The sequence below is a fragment of the Paroedura picta genome, chromosome 3 (assembly GCF_049243985.1).
Source record: "Paroedura picta isolate Pp20150507F chromosome 3, Ppicta_v3.0, whole genome shotgun sequence".
Classification (NCBI taxonomy): domain Eukaryota; kingdom Metazoa; phylum Chordata; class Lepidosauria; order Squamata; family Gekkonidae; genus Paroedura; species Paroedura picta.
The window spans coordinates 109,596,473-109,614,415 of NC_135371.1; the positions used below are offsets into that span (position 1 = coordinate 109,596,473).

A 17,943-nucleotide genomic window follows, 5' to 3' on the forward strand; every position below is an offset into this window, starting at 1 on the left:
TTCTTCCAGTAATGCTGATATTTGGCCCGCAGCAGCCCTTTCAACCAACTTCCCTAGAAACGCCAGATGCGAGACGGGGCGGTAGTTGTCAGGCTCCTGCAGAGCCAAGGATGGTTTTTTGAGCAATGGGCGTACCACTGCCTTTTTTAATCCCTCCAGGAATTCTCTTGTTGAAAGGAGAGGTTGATTATTTCCCGGAGGGGAGCTCCTATTCTTAGGTCTGTTGTTTTTAGGAGCCACGATGGACATGGGTCTAGAGGGCAAGTGGTTGGCCTCGTTGTTGCTAGCATCCTGTCCACTTCATCTAATGAGAGTCGTCTGAAGTAACTCATTGTTCTTTCCAAAGACAGCCAAGGAGCCTCCAGTTCACTTTCTGTGTCCAAAGTTGGAGGGAGGTCATGACAGAGAGTCGAGATTTTGTCTGCGAAGTGACTCGTGAATGCCTCACAGCTAATGTCTAATTGGCTATTGTTTTGGCGCCCTTCATTGAGGGCGGTGAGAGATCGAACTACCCTAAATAGTTGTGCTGGGCGTGAGTGTGCAGGTGTGATGCTAGTCGAGTAAAAGTTGTGTTTCACTGACTTCACCGCCATTTCATAGACTGTTAACTGCGTTCTATAAGATGCTCTCGATTCTTCGTCGCGAGTCTTCCTCCAAACTTGCTCTAGCCGTCTCAGTTCCCATTTCTCACAGAGCTCCTCAGTGTACATGGGGCCCACTTGAGATGGGGACGGAGAGGATGTCTTGGAGCTATCTCATCAGTGGCGGCCAGCAATCTGTCATGCCAGTCGCTGACCAGTCCATTTAGAGAAGTGCCGGGAGGCATTGGGTCCCGCAGAGCATTCAGGAATCCAATTGGATCCATAAGTCTCCGTGAGCGAGCTGAGCACCCAAGTGAGGGGGAGGTGGCAGCCTAAGCTAGGTCTTCAAGGTATAGTGGTCCGACCATGGCATGGCAGTAACTGTAACCGGATCCACGCTCAGCCCTGCACCGAAAATCAGATCCAGGGTGTGACCTGCCTGGTGGGTAGTGCCAACAACAAATTGCGAGAGCCCTAATGTCAACATGGCTGACACCAGGTCCAGCCCATTGCCAGAGGGTAGCAATTCCACAAGAACATTAAAGTCCCCCAGGATTAATAGTCTAGGAGACTGTAATGTCCAGGTGACCGCTGCCTCTTGAAGGGCTGGCAGGGCATCTGGAGGTGCGTTGGGCGTGCGATACACCAGCCAGATGGCCACGCTCTCAGTTGTACCCCACCCGAGGCCAACATATTCAATTCCTGGGATTTTCGGCGCAGAGAGAGTTGTTGTCACGGATCAGGATTGCCACACCCACTCCCTGCCCCACAGTCCGTGACTGATGATGGATGGAGAACCCATCAGGGGTTAGCTCTTTAAGGGTGACTGTTTTGCCGTTCCTGGTCCAGGTTTCCCTCAGGCATGCCAGGTCTACCCCCTGCTCTGCAAAATACGCTTGCAGAGTGGAGGCTTTGTTGTTGATGGACCTGGCGTTGCACAGCATCAGTGTCGGAGGTGGGTTGCTCACCTTTGCCTCCACCCTAGTGGCCCGAGAGATGGGGCAGAGGTTAGAAGGAGTTCAAGCATGGTCATTTCTCAGACCCCTTCTATTGTCCAGCCTCCTCCCACTGCTGTCCCTGCCTCTTCCCTTTATTATTGGAATACAAAATATAGCGGCCGCTAATGAGCAGTGGGTTGGTGTGGGTGGGCCCCAGCCTGGGCACCCCCTACCCCCGAGGCCCTCACTGAAGCCTGCCCCGGCTGCCCCCCTTCCCCACCGAGTCCCTGTCTTCAGTGCGGGGCTCGGAGCAAGCCCGCTGCTTCTGGGAGGCAGCGGGCCTGCTCCGAGTTGCACGCTGAAGCCTCCTCCGCCCGGCCGCCTCCCCCCAAGTCCCTGGTTTCAGCAAGTCTGGGATGTCTGGACGGGCCAAGGGGCCAATCGGGAGCCGTGCACTGCATGGCTCCCAATTGGCCCCTTGGCCCCAGACTGACACTCGGAGGGGCCCCTTTCTCCACCCACTTACCCCTTACTGCTTTATTTTTACCACTCCCACAGAGTGGTTTACAGATTTTATCTAGTAGCAATTTAATACATTCTATAGATATACAGGGTATGAGGAGTGCTCTTAACATGTATAGTCATTGGAAAAACCTTAAACTACAACAAATGTTAATTTGCAATAGGTGAAATTTGTCTCTTTGCACACTGCAGATAATTATGGGGCACTATCCAAATGCCTGCTGTGGCTGCTGCACCACTGACTGAACCAAGTGGACCTAGCCAGATAAGTTCTCTCTCTTTAAGAGGCAGCTGACATCAATAGGAATCAGATAACCCTATACTGCTGGCCCCCATAATATATACAGTCTTATCATATATTTTAAAGCTAGTGTAATATAACACTGCCAACCAATAGATGGTCTAGCAACTTATTAGTTTGGAAACTAATGGACTGATGGAACTCGAACAGTTCTGAAGGGCCTGCAAAAGGGAACTTCTCTGCCAGGCATTTGGTTGAGGTTGATCTGAACCATTGTTTCCCATTGGCCCCCAAAGCCTCCCTCCAGCAACAATCATTACAGATCCGTCCAAACCACTGTGCCTTCAGTATGAATTTATATTTTCTAGTATTCTACCATTCTACAATGTTTATTGTTATCACTGTATTGTTTTATTGTTACTGTTGTAACCACAGTACTATAAACTGAGTGATTTTTATTCCATGTAAACTGCCCTGAGCCTTCGGGGAGGGTGGTAAATAAATAAAATAAATAAATGAACTCTTTTGCTTCCTTGATTACAAATGAAGAATACCTCTGAGGATTGTTATATCTATGTACATAAATAAAGACTGTGTGACTATATAATATGAAACAAAACCACAAGTAATAGATTTTTAGCAAACATTTTAATGTTAAGCAAATAACACAGCTGTCACTAACAAAAATTTGAAATGTTTGGGAAACACAGACCAGGCTGGCATACTGATTATGTAACAGCTTTAAAGAAATACTGTTTCTGATTCCACATGTCCAAAGTGTGAATCAAAGTCCAAAACTTGACAATTGTGATTTTTTTCCTAAGTAGTGTCTTGTATTAAAGAATTGTGACACAGGAAACATACTTGAAATTTTTATACTGATTACAATCATAACAACAGTGTACTAAGTGGTTAAACTCTATTCACTGGAATGTGAATTAATATGGAAGAGCATGCATATATAATTTAATAATGTCCTGAAGTAATACAGTAAGTATCAATACATTTGTTTAACCCAGCCTGTTTTTTAAGTTACTTATGCAGTTTTTGACATGTTTTTAAAGTTACAGAATTCTGGGTATAAGTATAGCTCAGAAAATCAACCCAACTACATTTCATAAGGAATACAATTAAATGGAGAAACTCTCACTTTACTTTTTAAAAAGTTAGGGGGGGGACTGCAGAGAGCGCACAAACAACAAACAGCTCAGTGCTGATTTGCAAATGAAAACCCAGAGTGTAAAGAAAAAATCTCAAAGATGTGGGGCATCTCTCCTCTGCTTTTGTTCCTTTTCTTGACTGCTCCCATTATTCTATCTGGCAGAAGTGCAATTTAGGCAGCTGCAGGCATTCCCAATCTGATGCCTGCTGTTGCTCTGTCTTGACCAGTAGCAAAGCAAAAACCTCCAATCACACTCTTGTGAATCCTTTCCCGTCAGCCACTTGCTTAAAACTGGCTACTCAAACAGCCTTTTCTGGGCATTGCATTAAGTTACAGCTAAGTATCAATAGTGTATACAATTCATATCACTGGAAACTGAGTGCAGTCAATGGAGCATAACTGAAATTAATTCCGCAACTCAGTTTAACCATGAAAGCAACTGAAGGTAGGAAGAACCCACAGTGAAGAAAGTTGTTTTTAGTGTATTTGACTTATCAGACAACAGGGAAATATATTTGAAGAGAAAATAAGTGAAAGTCTCAGATGCTTTAAAAAACTTTGTAGTATTGAGTTGGTGAGGCCTCCATTTCAATAAAAGAGGCATGACATGCCTCCGCTGGATGGTATACAAAGGAGATGATCATTTACCTACTCTGTGCTTGAGTAAACTGATTTCCAGATTACCAATTTCAACACTTTGTAACTACTCAACAATCCAGCCATTTACAGTTGAGCATGCTAGTCCCAAGCCCAGGTAAATGGGGAAGATTAAGGAAAGAACTGGCAACCCTACCGTGTAAAAAAAATTGCCAAGAAAATCCTATGGCTATCACATGATTTCGATATGGTGCCCAATGGTGAACCCTTCAGGGGTTCCTGGGGATGAGCAAGGCCCTGCAGCAAGTAGCCCTAGATTTTATGATGTTTTGTGACCCGCCATGAGCTGTTTGGGAGTGGCGGGCAAGAAACCTAATAAAAAATAAAATAAATAAATCCAGCAGGAACCCCAATTGCTGATACTGTCAATTGCGACAGCAAGGATCTGCACTTTACAAAGATGCAATGAATAGCAAAGGTTAGAGGACTGGCTCAAGGAAAACTGGAAATTGTCAAAAGAGAAATGGTCAGGTTGAACATTGTCCTCCTTGGCACCAGTGAATTACGTTGGGCAGATGATGGATTATTTCAATCATAGGATTTTAGCATCTACTACTTGGGACACAACTCTATAAGAAGGAATGGTGTGGCTTTCATTACAAGCGAAAAATTATCAAGCAAATTTGTGCCAAGTCAATAAGTATCACAACTGCCCAAGCATATGCTCTGACAACTGATGCAACAGAGGCAGAAATTGACGACTACTATACTGCCATTCGGGTACCCAAGAAGGATGTCATTTACATAATGGGTGACTTTAATGCAAAAGTTGGCACACAAACAGAGACACTATTGGCAATTTCTGGCTTGGAGAAAGAAATGAGGTAGGTGATTGTCTAGCACAATTCTGTCATGAAAATAGGTTTCATATCATGAAGTTCAAGCAGCCTAAAATCACCAATACACTTGGACAACGCCAAATGAACTACACAGGAACCAAATAAATTTTTCTTATGCAGCCTATGATGGTCCAGTTCAATCCTTGCTGTCAAAACATATCCAGGTGCTGATTGCGGTTCAGATCATGAACTGTTACTGGCTAAAATCAAAACAAAACTCTGCAATACCAAGAAAACATCAGAGTTAAAGAAGTTTGATGTAAATAAAATTGTGCTCACATATGCACTGGAGGTAAAAAAAAAATTGATTTCAACTATTGGACACAACAGAGAAGGTGCCTGATGAACTGTCGCCAGAAATTCAATAAACAGCAGTTAAACACATACCACACATTCCAAGCCAGAAAAAAAGATCAAAACGGCTCTCAGATAACACTATAAGAATAGCTGAATGTAGAAAAGCAGCAAAAGCTGCAGGCAAAAGGAAGGAAGCAAGAAAATTAAATGCAGATTTTCAAAAGACAGCAAGAATAGAAGAAGCTTACTGGAGTCAGGAATGCAATGTCAGAATTGCCTCCAGGTCGGTCCTGGATAGCTGGTTTCAGTTCTCACTTTTCCATTCCCCCCTTTTTGGTTGCTTTTCTTTGGTGTTCTTAAACCTTGATTTTGGGGGTGCTTTGTGATTCACTGTTTCTTTCTTCTAGTCTTTTTTCTTTTATCTGAGGGGCAGAATTGTTTGGCTTTTCTTCTTGGGCTGTGTTCCTTTTAAAAGTTGATTTTTACAGTTCTTTCTTTCAATATTCAGTTTTACAGTTCTTTAAGTGTTTTGTTCTGGGGGGGGCACTGTTGTTGCAGTTAGAGTTGTCCATTCCCCCAGTTTGATAGCTGTTGTATTGGTTGTAGTAGGTTGCCAACTTCGGGTACTGTTGTTCTGCTCTGGTTTGCTGGCCTGGGGGCACTGTTTGGTTCTTCTGCTGGAGCTGTTCTCACAGAGCAGTTCTGTCAGAGCTCTCTCAGGGTGACTGATATGAGGAGAAGAAGGGAAAGTGATTGTAAGCTGCTTTGAGACTCCTTTTGGTTAGTGAAAAAGGGTACAAAAACCAGCAGCTATTCATCCTCTTGACTTTTCTGTATTTGTTGGGGGGGGAGGCTTGATGGGAGAGCCTGTGATGATGGAGCATGGATTAAGCATTTAGGCCACCGTGAGCTCCTCCACTGGAGGACAGTAGGGTAGGTTCATGCAATAATCCTGCTGAGAAGGAGGAAGGTGTCCATGTGACACTCCGCCCCTTGCTTTCTGATGCTATGGATGGCAGTGAAATCAGTGCTTTGTATGAGAATGGCAGCAGCGTTGGTGATGACTGCGAACTCAGATGACAACAATGTCTATGCTGATAATCTCACTCCAGCTGCAGCTGAAGCTCTGTTTAGACATAGATGATGGGGAGGAATCCAGTTTTGAAGGATCTTCTCTTCTGTTTTAGCTTGGTTGCTGATTGAGCTAAGGATTTTGCACTTTAAAAGTTATTGTTGATACCCATATTGTTCTTGTTGACTCTTTTGCACTTTAAGAACTAGTTTATTTTTTTTCTTTGAAATATTCAAAAACATTTAACCTACTAATGCCTCAATTAATGTTAATCTATTTTTATTTATAGCTGCTGCATTTCCCACCCTCAGCTTATACGCAATCCAATAAGTTTTCCCAGTTTTTTTGGTAAAATTAGATGCCTCATCTTATATTCGGGTTGGCTTATATTCGAGTATATACGGGTAGTTTCTTGTCAAACTATGCTCATGTAGCCCAACTTGCTGGAACAGAAGCATTTCACTTAAACTTAAATAACTGAAAATATTTGCAACTACCATCAGGCTAGGCTAATCTTACAATATCTCAGAAGCTAAGCAGAGTCAGTCCTGGTTAGTATTTGGTTGGGAGACATCCAAGGAATACCAGAATCATGATGTAGAGGTAGACAATGGCAATCCATCTCTGAACATCTCTTGTCCTGAAAACACCTAGAGAGCCACTATGACTTGACAGCACTATCCACCACTACCACTTCTGTCTAGCCAGGTGACAAGAGAAGTGCAATCCTGTGCAGCGTTACTCTAGTCTATACCAACCGATTTATGATATTCTCTCAACTTCCTTTCGGTTATGCCTGATTAAGAGGTCTGTATAACTTGTAAGAAGGATGGGTGGATCCACTCATCCTTGAGGGAGTCTTACTAAAATTTAAGTGGTGATTTCTCCAGCAGTAAGAGCCACTTAAGTTACTGTTTATTTTATTTTATTTACTTTATATCTGTATCTCATGTTTCTCCCCAATAGGGGCCCAAGTGGCTTACATCATTCTCCCCTCCTCTGTTTTATTCTCACAACAACCTTGGGAGGTAGATAGGGCTGTGTGTGATTGGCCCAAGTTCACCCTGCATGCTTCCAAGGCAGGAATTTGCAACTGGTTACCCAGATCCTAGTCTGACACTTTAACCACTACATCAGTGGTTCTCAGCCGGGGGTCGAACGAACCTTTCACAGGGGTTGCGGCAGGACACACAGCTTGGTTGTGGGGGGGGCACTGCCAATGTTGCTGCTCCTCCAGCAGGCAACCACGCTCGGCCGCCAGCCACTCCAGCAGTGCCTCCAGCGCAGTTCAGTCTCCTGCCAGGCACTCCAGGTGGCAGCACAGCTTGGCGGGACAAGAGGCAGAACGGAACTGAGAAACCCCGGCAAAAAAAGCAATTCATCCACAAACATGAACAATGGATCTTCACACCATTGGTCAGTTTTGGTTTAATTTCTGTGAAAGAACACTTGCATAATGTTATGGTTGGGGGTTGCCACAACATGAGGAACTGTATTAAAGGGTTGTGGCATTAGGAAGGTTGAGAACCACTGAACTACACCATGCTGGCTCCTATGGAACAAGGTTTCAAACTTTTCTCAGTCATCATCGAAAACATTATGATCCACCCTAATATGTTTCAATTTCTAGCAAAAAAAAAAAAGAGCTTGGAAAATCCTCTGAGATTCTAGAAAACTGCTGTTGATTTGAGCAGATACTATTAGGCAGCATGGACAAAAGAAGCATCCTGTTTAATGAAACCAGTATGTTCCAGTATACATCATCTTACACTTACTCACACTGAACTCTGTTGATCTGGCTCAATATAATACAAACACAGGTTCATCAGGAACTCGCTTAATGTCCAGGATCCTTCTAGCTCCCAGCTCAGCTCTACAGGTTCCAAATTTAACTTTCAAAACTATACACACTTTAAAAAGTAGACCAATTGTATGTTAAATATTTTGCCAGGTTGATTTCCTAGGTAGACCAAGCAAACACCAGGCTCAATGAGTCAAAGTAAGTGGAAACAGAAACCAGAAGGCTTTCTCTACAGAGTTTATATGAAATTCCAACAATTTAATTCCATTACATTTATATTCTACTTTCTTGAGCAAACTCCAGGCAGTATACATTTGTTAGTTTCTATCTCATCTCTTGTTTTCCTGTCTACCTTTTAAGAGCACCCCCCTCCCCCCGTTTGCTGGGCTGTCATTTAGCCTGTTCCCAGGAAATGTAGAGTGTCCTTAGTGATGCTCTCTCTTGTCTGGCAATGTTATGACTCTAGTGAATAGTTCTGGCCACCTTTTGGCTACTAGGTGTAAGAATTGTAACTTTTACTTTGTTCTGAATGTTCTACGAAGATAAAAGTCCTTCCGCCATAAAAGTCCTTCTGCTTTCGAGTGTAAACACTCTTTGTCAGACTATGAACTGACCATCATAATAGTAGGAATATATAAGCAAAATTAACCCTGTTACATTAGTAAACTGACAAGAAAGATGAAATCATCAATACAGTCAATGTTCTCATTGTCAATCGTGACTTTGGTGCTACTGCCAGTAGTTGTCATAATCTTGGTCTTTTTGATATTTAGGTATAGTCTCATCTTTTCACTTTCTTCTTTTAGTCTCTTTATCAGGGTCTGCAGATCACACTCCAGTTCTTCAAGGAGTGTTGTATCATTTGCATAGCGGAGATCATTGATGTTATGACCTCCAATTTTGACTCATTCTTCCAAATTAAGCATCTGCATAAATACCTCTGCATAAAGGTTAAAAAGAAAGGGTGATAAGATACACCCTTGTCTCACTCCATGAACTGACAAGGTAGGTTAAGTGGGATGACATTCCCAATTCATGTAAGGCATCCCATAGCTTCTTGTAATCAACACAATCAAACGCTTTAGAATAATCAGTAAAACACAGATGCCCTTTGATATTCATGGTTTTTTTCAATAATCCAGTGCAAATTTGCAGTGTGGTCTCAAGGTGCAGCAACCATGTTGATTTTACATTCTCTATAGTCTGCCTTTCTCACTGAGATGGTTTTATATAGGTTGCAAAATGGTAGGAGCCATTCCATAGGGTTGGGGGGGGGGACACTACAGAGAAGGGAGTTGTTGATCTTGTTAATTTGTAAGGTGGCATCTGTAGTAGGTTGAGATCAGATGTCATGGTGAGACACAGGTGGAGAGGCTGTCTTGCAGTTATGAAAGTTCAAGGCCATGAAAGGCTTTGGCTGTCCCATACATCTGTAACTGAAGACATGACTGCAAAATAAGTGTCATGTGCATGTTCCACCTGGCGCCCAATAATAATAATAATAATAATAATAATAATAAAGCTGCAGCATTCTGCACCAACTGAAGTCTGAGTTATTTTATAGATGTATTGAAGTCTATGTTTGCAATATTTTAGGTGGGTTCGGGGGGGGAGTGGGCTGATTTTAAAAAAGCTCCAGCAAGCTTCTAATGAAATCAAGTTTTCAACCTTCAAAGGCCATCGTAATGCAATAGGCCACAAATTCTGTGAAAACAAAGTTATCTACATCTGATCTTATGATCTGGGAGTGCCAGCTTGCATATATGAGGGTGGAAATCCTCTGTATTTGCAAGGAGAAGCATTATGTTTTCAAGAATATAGCCATTTTTATTCACAAGCACCTCCTCAAAAGCAAAAACCATCACTACTACCACTGCCACCCTAGCCATGAATGAGAGCAGAGAACATAAAAGATTATGTTCTCTTTCTGACATAAATGCTGCCCATCTTCTCCAGTGAGATACAGCAAGATAACTTGTACTCTATATCAGCGGTCCGCAACCTTCTGGCTGCCGCGGACCACTGTGATGGAGTGGGGAGTGAGGGCGGCCTGGGCCCCCGCGCATGTGCGGCAGCCCCAGTGCAAACGCGCATGTGCGGACTTGCCACGCGTGTGCGTTTGCGTCCGGAGGGGGCACAAACACGGCAGCGCTGTGCATGCACAAAACTGCCACGCGTGCACGTTTGCGGTCCCGCCGGCCGCAAATGCGCACGTGCAGCAGTCTGCACGTGCGCATTTGCGCCGCCGGCATGCTGGTGGCCGCGGCTCCCTCTCCCCACCCCTCCAGGCCGCCAGCAAATCGGCCACCAAAGCGGCCGATTAGCTTGCGGACTAGCAAGCTTCTCTCCCCCCCCTCCCGCTTTGGTGGCCGATTTGCTCGCGGCCTGGCGAGCTTCTCACTGTGGGGGGGGCGGGAAGAGGGAGCCGCGGCCCGGGGGTTGGGGACCACTGCTCTATATTGTTGAAGTAGAACCGCTCCTTTAGATCAAATGTGCCAATTCCAAGCCTTATTTTTATGGCTACAACTGGTTAACGTGAAAAATCTCCACTTCCCTTAGCAGACTAGGATAATCTCAATGGAAATCTTGAGACAAAAAATAAACATAAGGTTTCACAAAACACACTTCCTAGCCTAGGTCAATCTGTTCCTAAATATTTACGACTGTCCTAACACTACACATTCTCCCTTATGCCATTCTTCTAACATACTATCTCCCAATTTGCATAAAATACATTTCTATTGAAGTACCTAAACATGGGTAAAAATGAAGCATCCACATTCTGACATGTATGGCACAGGGCAAAAATGCATTATAATTTTGGCATAAAAATCACTATGGAGCAACAAACTATAACCGTAATTGTTTTATTAACTCTACTTTCTGCCCAAATTAGTAACAAGATGCATAAGAATTAGCATAAGAAAACAAATTTAATTTAACAGTTTTACACCAGGAAAAGGTAAACCTATTAATTTTTGCACATCACAATCTATTATATAAATTTGCCTCAGGCTACTATTTAGTATTCTGCCTAGGGAAATAGAGAGGTTCTATATATCCACAACAATAGGTGAATTTACAAAGTTCTTCAAGTTCTAATATTCCATCTTGATAATGAATAGTACCTTCCTCTTACAACAGGATTTTCTCCTGCGCAAGTGTATGCAACTTCCTAACTGTGAACTGCATCCAGAGAACCATATTCACCTGGAACATTTTATACTGTTTGACAAAGCCTGCTGATCACTTCCATGTAGAAATTGTAAACTTTCAGTAGAACATCTGAGAAGTTTCTTTCACTTCTCAGAAGAGGATCAGGGAGAAACAGAATACTTTTACATTTCTCACCCCTCCCAGCTGCAGTAATGAAAGAAGAACTGTAATTCCCACCAATCATCAAGCAATTTCACAGACAAACCAATGAACTTCAGATATGATAATAGCCATGAAACGGCTATCACAATCGCCTCCTATAATTGTAGTTGCAATGTTGTGTTTCCTATCTGGAATTAAATACAGCTATTTTTTTTTTTAGTCTCAATATGTAGTGCCCAAGAAGTCTGACAGGTTCTGTGCACCTGCTTCATTCCACCGCTTTCCTCAGACACACCTTTAGGTTAACAGGTGCAATTCTGTGTTCCGACAAGTCTGAAAATTGGAGGAGGAAGCTAGTCCTGACTAGCACCATTCCACTTAGCACTCAATTTACATAAGTATCTGGGAGCCCATTCAAATTTCAGGGATCACAGTACTAAGTGTAGAAAGCCGTTGATAATTATAATCATGCAACCACTGTCAACTTATGCAGTAAAGGACAGTAAAATGAGGCCTTGGGAATAGGGAGGCACTCAACCCCAGGGCTTCATACCAGGGCTCAGCTTCAGAACTTCTGGAAATATTAAAGAAGCAAACATCCCCCAAGCATAACCAGAGTGCACTTCCCTGTACACTAAATAACCACAACCAGTCCCTACATACCTAGGATTATAAAACAAGGTTTACAGACAAGCTGGAACAACTGCACCTCATTCTTTCTGGAAAAGTTAAGCACTGTCTCCCTCTCAACAACCCTAAAGAGGACTGTATGGTATTAACAACCCATTTTACATTAACCCTACCCTTCTTTCAAGGAGCTCAGGGTATCATAGATTCCCCCATCCATCTTCAAAATAACCCTGTAGTTAATCAACACTATCTAATTCAATCTAATCCAAGGTCATCCATCCAGTTCCATGACTGGGTAGAGAATGGAATCCTTGTCTCCACAATTCGGTTCCCACTTGCTAATCACATCATCATACTGGTTCCCAGATCAACCCATATCAGCTTCCATGCTCAGATTATACAGAACCTCTACTTCCCCCGTCATTCCATATCCCATGAGTACAGTTAAGGGAGAAATCCAACCAACATATGGGCATGGATAAAGTGTTTATACGTATGAATCTTCTATGCATCTTCCATCATGGTTACATGCACTTAAAGTGCATTGGCAAGCAGGTTTGGGATGCCAGTGGCACATCTGGCCCAGGCCACTAATTGCTGGCCTGCCAATTTTGTTCTGGCCATCCTACAAAGTACTTTTAAATGTGATGGAAAGTACATGAAAAACACACAGAGAGTGACTGGTGTTTGTCGCATATCCACTTGGACCTTGATTTAGTATATAAAGGCAGTTGCAGGGGCTCAAATCCCAGAATGTCCTGCCCTTTTTACCCAGATGCATGTAGGCAAGCTGTAGTTACTGCAGCCAGGGGATAAAAGTACAATTGTGAGGAACTGTGAGGGGAGGGGGGGGAAGTCTCTGCAAGCTTTTCAGGACTGAGCCCTGGCACTAAAACAGGCTCCCACTGGACCCAGGCTCAAATTAAGGCCAGTTGGGCGCCAGTCCCAAATTCCTTGGCAGCTGCCCAGGCTCTTATTCTTTTCCCCGCACGCCCTTCGACCGTCCCCGTTTACCTCTCCCCGCCCGCCACGCCACACAACCGCGCGCGGTTCTTCCCTCAGCGCGCCCAGGCTTTGGGCTCAACTCCAGGAGGCACCTGCCGTCTTGGGAGGCGGGCGGACTCCTCGGCGCCGCGGCTGCTCGCTCGGCCGCCCGCCCGCCCCCTCCTCGCCTTCGCCCTCGCCCTCGCCCTCACCTGTCCCGCGGGTCGACCCAGCTGGTGGTTTTGGTGGCGTGGTCAATGTAGTAGACTTTGCCGTCATAGTCGCGAGCTTCTTCCCAGCCCTCGGGCAAAGGCAGTTCTTGCCGGGGCATCTTCTTCTTCTGCCAGCGGCAGCCGAGGGACGGACCGAGCGCGGCGGCGGCGGCCCCATGCAAAGAGCTCAGCAGCCCCCCGCCCTGCCCAGCAGCTGCCACGGCGGCCTGGGGCGAGAGGCCGCCGCGGGCAGCGTGCCGGGAACGAGGGAGCCGGGGGTGGGGTGGGAGACTTACATCCTCGGGATGGAGGCTGCGGGGAAAGCGCCGCTAGCGGAGTCGGAGACGTCCAAGCGGGGCAGCAGGCAAAACCCAGAGCCTCCCCGCCACCCGGCCCGCAGGTGGCACCGGCGGTGACTGCCGACGCCTCTTTCAGGGCTCCATCGCCTCTCACTTCGGCCGGGAGGGCGGCTTCTGGGGACCAAGCCCACCGCAGCCTTGCCTTCCCCCTCGCGCGTCACCGGCACCCAAGCTGCAGCTCCGTCCGCTTCGGCGGAAGCAACGCGAAGCTCACAGCTGGTTACTGCCGCCGCCCGCGTTCTCTTCTTCTTCTTCTTCTTCTTCTACTCCTCCTCCTCCTCCTCTACCACCCGGTTCTACTGTAATACAGGTAGTAGAGCAGCATCAGCCAAATGGATAAAAATAAAAGTGACTGCGGCTGCTATTACTGTAAACACGGCCGACTTGAAACTAAACTCCTCCCCTGCCCGGGGCGGGAGCAGGAAAGGAATAATAAGCTTAGAGCCGCGTTGTCCTTGGCCCCTGTCCCGGTCAGGTGTAATTAAAGTGGCAAGGTCAGCGCGGAGGGATTTTCACCGAGGGACGTGGACTGGAAAGTTCGAGGAGGGCAGTGCAGGAGGACACGCCTCCCCCGTGTTCCTTGTGGTGGGTGCTCTCGGGCGGTGTTGGCTGCTGGGGGTGGGGAGTCTACTCCCGACCGACGCTTGATGATCTGATTAGAGGACGGCGGAAGGATCGCTCTACCCGCCACAGGCAATTTGTGCTAACTTTTGAAGCGAACAAACTACAGTGGAACAAGGTTGCATCCAGCCGTACGGCAGAACAAGTGCACGATGGCTACAGGGTCGTTCCTGCATTTAAAGCAGGTGTTCTACGACCCACGAAAGGACCGCGGATACTTTCCCGGCTTTCTGCTAGCTACCTTTTAAAATCAAAATCTTGACCATCTTATAAGAAGTTCGGATATATGTAGGAAGTTCTCAGCTTACTCATTTTATTCCCCAAACAACCCTGTTTGGTAGGTCAGAGAGATCATCCAGGGAGCTGCATGACTGAGGGGCTTGATCGAGCAATTTCTTCTTGTCTTCAAATCCCCATTAATGTTTGATTACTTCTATTACTTTTATACAATTTAAAGTTACTTTTAGTTTTATTACAATTCTTTAACCTGTTGGGGTTTTTAAAATAGGGAATAATGGAGCTGGTTAAAGAGACCAAATAGCACCACCTCTGGGAATCAGAACCCAGGTTTTCTATTTAAGAGAATTCCCACCCATATATCAACTGGTCTACAGAGGTACTGGAAGACCATATGCAAACATATAATCTTCATTTATGTAGCCATTTTTGCTGCAATAGCTCTCTGAGAACCAATGTGATGTAGTGCTTCAGAGTGTTGGTCTAGTATCTGGGAGACCAAGGCCTGAATCCTGCCTTGTCCTAGGGAAGCTCACTGGGTGACATTAGGTCAGACAGGTTCTTTCAGCCTAACCTACCTCACAGGGTTGTGAGGATAAATAGGAGGAGTGGAGAAGGATGCAAGCTGCTTGAGGTCCCTATTGAGGAGAAGGGTGGGGTATAAATGAATTAAATAAAATTATTACTCTGTGGAATGGAACACTTCCTTTACTCACTCCCCTCACCTGCCTACATAAGATGTTTTGTCTTTGTATTGAGTGATGTAACAGCACAATTAAGGCCCTCAATTGGCAATTGTCCTTTTATCTTGGGTGGGGGGGGGATACAGTTTTCTTTTTCTGTACTTTTAATATTCAAGGAACTGTTTTCAATAAAGTTTTGCTTAGTTGTTTTCATTTTCAGCTTTTGTATTTCTCTTTAAAAAATCTAATAATACCCACCCATTAAAGTGTATCTTGATTATGAAAATGATAATGTGATGCTTCATCATTGTTTTATCATTAGTACTCATCACAATGGAAAGTGGAGTTTTCAAAATATACTTGACTTATGAAGTAATAGACAGGTGACTCTTGACTCATGAGCAAATAAATGGAGGATGATTCATAGCTAAGGATTTTACCTGTGTAAAAGGGAGCATTGTTTACTGTACAGAACAGGGAACTCACTGTGAATTCCTAGCAGCTTGTGTGATTTTTTCCCCCTTACCTTATCACAGTGTGTGATTTTCCCCCTTAGCTTATCATAGTGAGAAAGGAAAATTTGAGTTGACTTCCTAGCATTATCGTAACTGCCATGTTTGACTTATTTTTATTTTTTGCTGAACATTTGTGGACTGATAGGTTTTATTCCAGTCCCTTTCCTTTAAAGTTCTGACATTTGTACCTGTCAGTAATCCTGTTGAGCTGAACCAAAGATCCACCTAGTAGAGCATCTTTTAAACCAATGGTCCCCAACCCCCAGTCCGGGGACCGGTACCGGTCCGTAGATCAGTCGGTACTGGGTCGCAGCTCCTCCTCGTCCTCCTCCCCAGCTGCTGTCCTGCCACTCTGCCACTGGCTCTTCTTTGGTGCTCTCCAGCAGCTGCCATGGCTGGGGCTCCCCCTCGGCGTGGCACTGCGCATCTGCTCCTGGCAGCACCCCTCAGCGGTGGTGGGAAGTCAGGAGTGCCGGTGGGAAAGCAAGTGAAGCAGGGGCTCAGGCGGCGGCAGCAATGTCCCTTGGCAAAAGACTACCCCCCCAGGCCTCAGTAAAATTGTCAAGTGTTGACCAGTCCCCACTAATAAAAAGGTTGGGGACCACTGTTTTAAACCATCATGGCTAGCCAGATGTCCTTGAAAAGCTCATGGGCACGACAAGAAGGCCCTCTGCATTCATTTTGCATAGATGCTGAACGTGGAGTTTCCTGTAAACCAGTGGTCCCCAACCTTTTTATCACGCTTGACAATTTTACTGAGGCCCGGGGGGGGGGTAGTCTTTTGCCAAGGGACGCCGCCGCCGCCTGAGCCCCAGCCCCACTGTTTTCCCACCAGTGCCCCTGACTTCCTGCCACCTGCGCAGTGCCACGCCGAGGGAGAGATCCAGCTATGGCGGCCCCGGAGAGCACCAAAGGTGAGCCGGTGGCAGAGTGGCAGGGCAGGCCCCGAGGCAGTAGCCGGGGAGGAGGATGAGGAGGAGCTGTGGCCCGGTACCAACTGATCCACGGACCGGTACTGGTCCCCGGACCCGGGGTTGGGGACCACTGCTGTAAACGTTATGCCAGCCACAAGCATCTTCCATGAATTGCTTCCTTGTCATCTAAGCTACTGGCTATCCCTATGATACTTCTTGTGGCACAAATTTCTTCTTGATTATCCATTAGTAGGTATGTAAAGCTAAGATGTTTTGCATAGTGGCACATCTCTACACTTATACACTGAAATAGCGTAGCTTAATTTTTGGAGTTCTTCACAGTCTAGCTGGGATTTCAGCATCCTGAATAATTTGAGAATTTGGCCATCTTAACACTTCCTTTGGATTCTAGATCATTTATATTTTTATTTGTAACAATGTAATAATCTATAAGAGGACCTGTCTTGTCTGTATCTCCCAAGTTTACTCAGGAGACTCTATTGGGTGACTTAATCTAAAAGATGTTGGAGCTAAAGCACATAATGAGTACCAGATCATCTTATATTCTCAGCTAACTCCCCAAATTTGTAAATTAGGACTTCCATAGAAGCCATGCTGATTCTTTCCTCAGAAATGCATGTTCTGCTAAAGCAGTGGTTCACAGTTCACTCTGTAGCTCATATTTGCAGTTATCATCCAAAAGAGCTACACTGATTCCATCCAAGGCATGAGGCTTTCTCCTCGAGGCTCCTGGCTTACCCATTCCTTCAGTGGCAGTTGTTTCAACCAGCTGCCAGCCACATGCCCCACCAAGCAAGGGTATTGCCTGGTTTCTCTTATGATGGAACATTGCTGAGAAAAGCCACTGAATGAATATCATTTAATAATGTTTAACAGTGCTTTCCACAAGTTTATCCAGAACAGGCATTAAGCTAACTTTCCTGTAACTGCTTGAGGTCCCTCTCATCTTCCACCATTGTGATATGAACCCATTGTTATTAATTACAAAATTGTACCTTAACACCCGAAAGCAGCTGGGCTGACGATTAAACAAACTGTTGACCTCAGAAGGACTTACTGCTGATCAAACTTGCTTTCAAGGTGATCCTAGTATCTTCTAGCCATTTGAAAAGTGAAGGTTTTATTGAACGCAACACTGTGCCTAGTTTAACATTTTCAGACTAACACAACACTCACATTCAAATATTTAATATTCTTTAGATTATGAAAAAATACAGTAAGTACATTGCATGCTAGGAAATTTGCATACACCACAAGTGAGTGTGAGAACAAAGGATTCCATGTTTTACATTTACATGGGGGCAGGGCAGGAAATAAGCTTTAAGAGGAAAGGGAAAAT

The 17,943-nt window shown here is 45.0% G+C and overlaps 1 protein-coding gene across 2 annotated transcripts in view; it reads right to left on the reverse strand.

The window, feature by feature from the left end:
• WWC1 (WW and C2 domain containing 1) overlaps nucleotides 1-14,079 on the reverse strand; it is a 126,303-nt gene extending 112,224 nt beyond the window's left edge. Inside the window, exon 1 of one of the 2 annotated variants that reach the window (XM_077327158.1) lies at nucleotides 13,255-14,079. In XM_077327158.1, coding sequence (XP_077183273.1) covers nucleotides 13,255-13,373 — 119 coding nt within the window. In that variant the 5' untranslated portion in view covers nucleotides 13,374-14,079. The remainder of the gene's footprint in view (nucleotides 1-13,254) is intronic. The other variant, XM_077327157.1, reaches the window with a different exon arrangement.
• Between the last annotated feature and the right edge of the window lie 3,864 nt (nucleotides 14,080-17,943).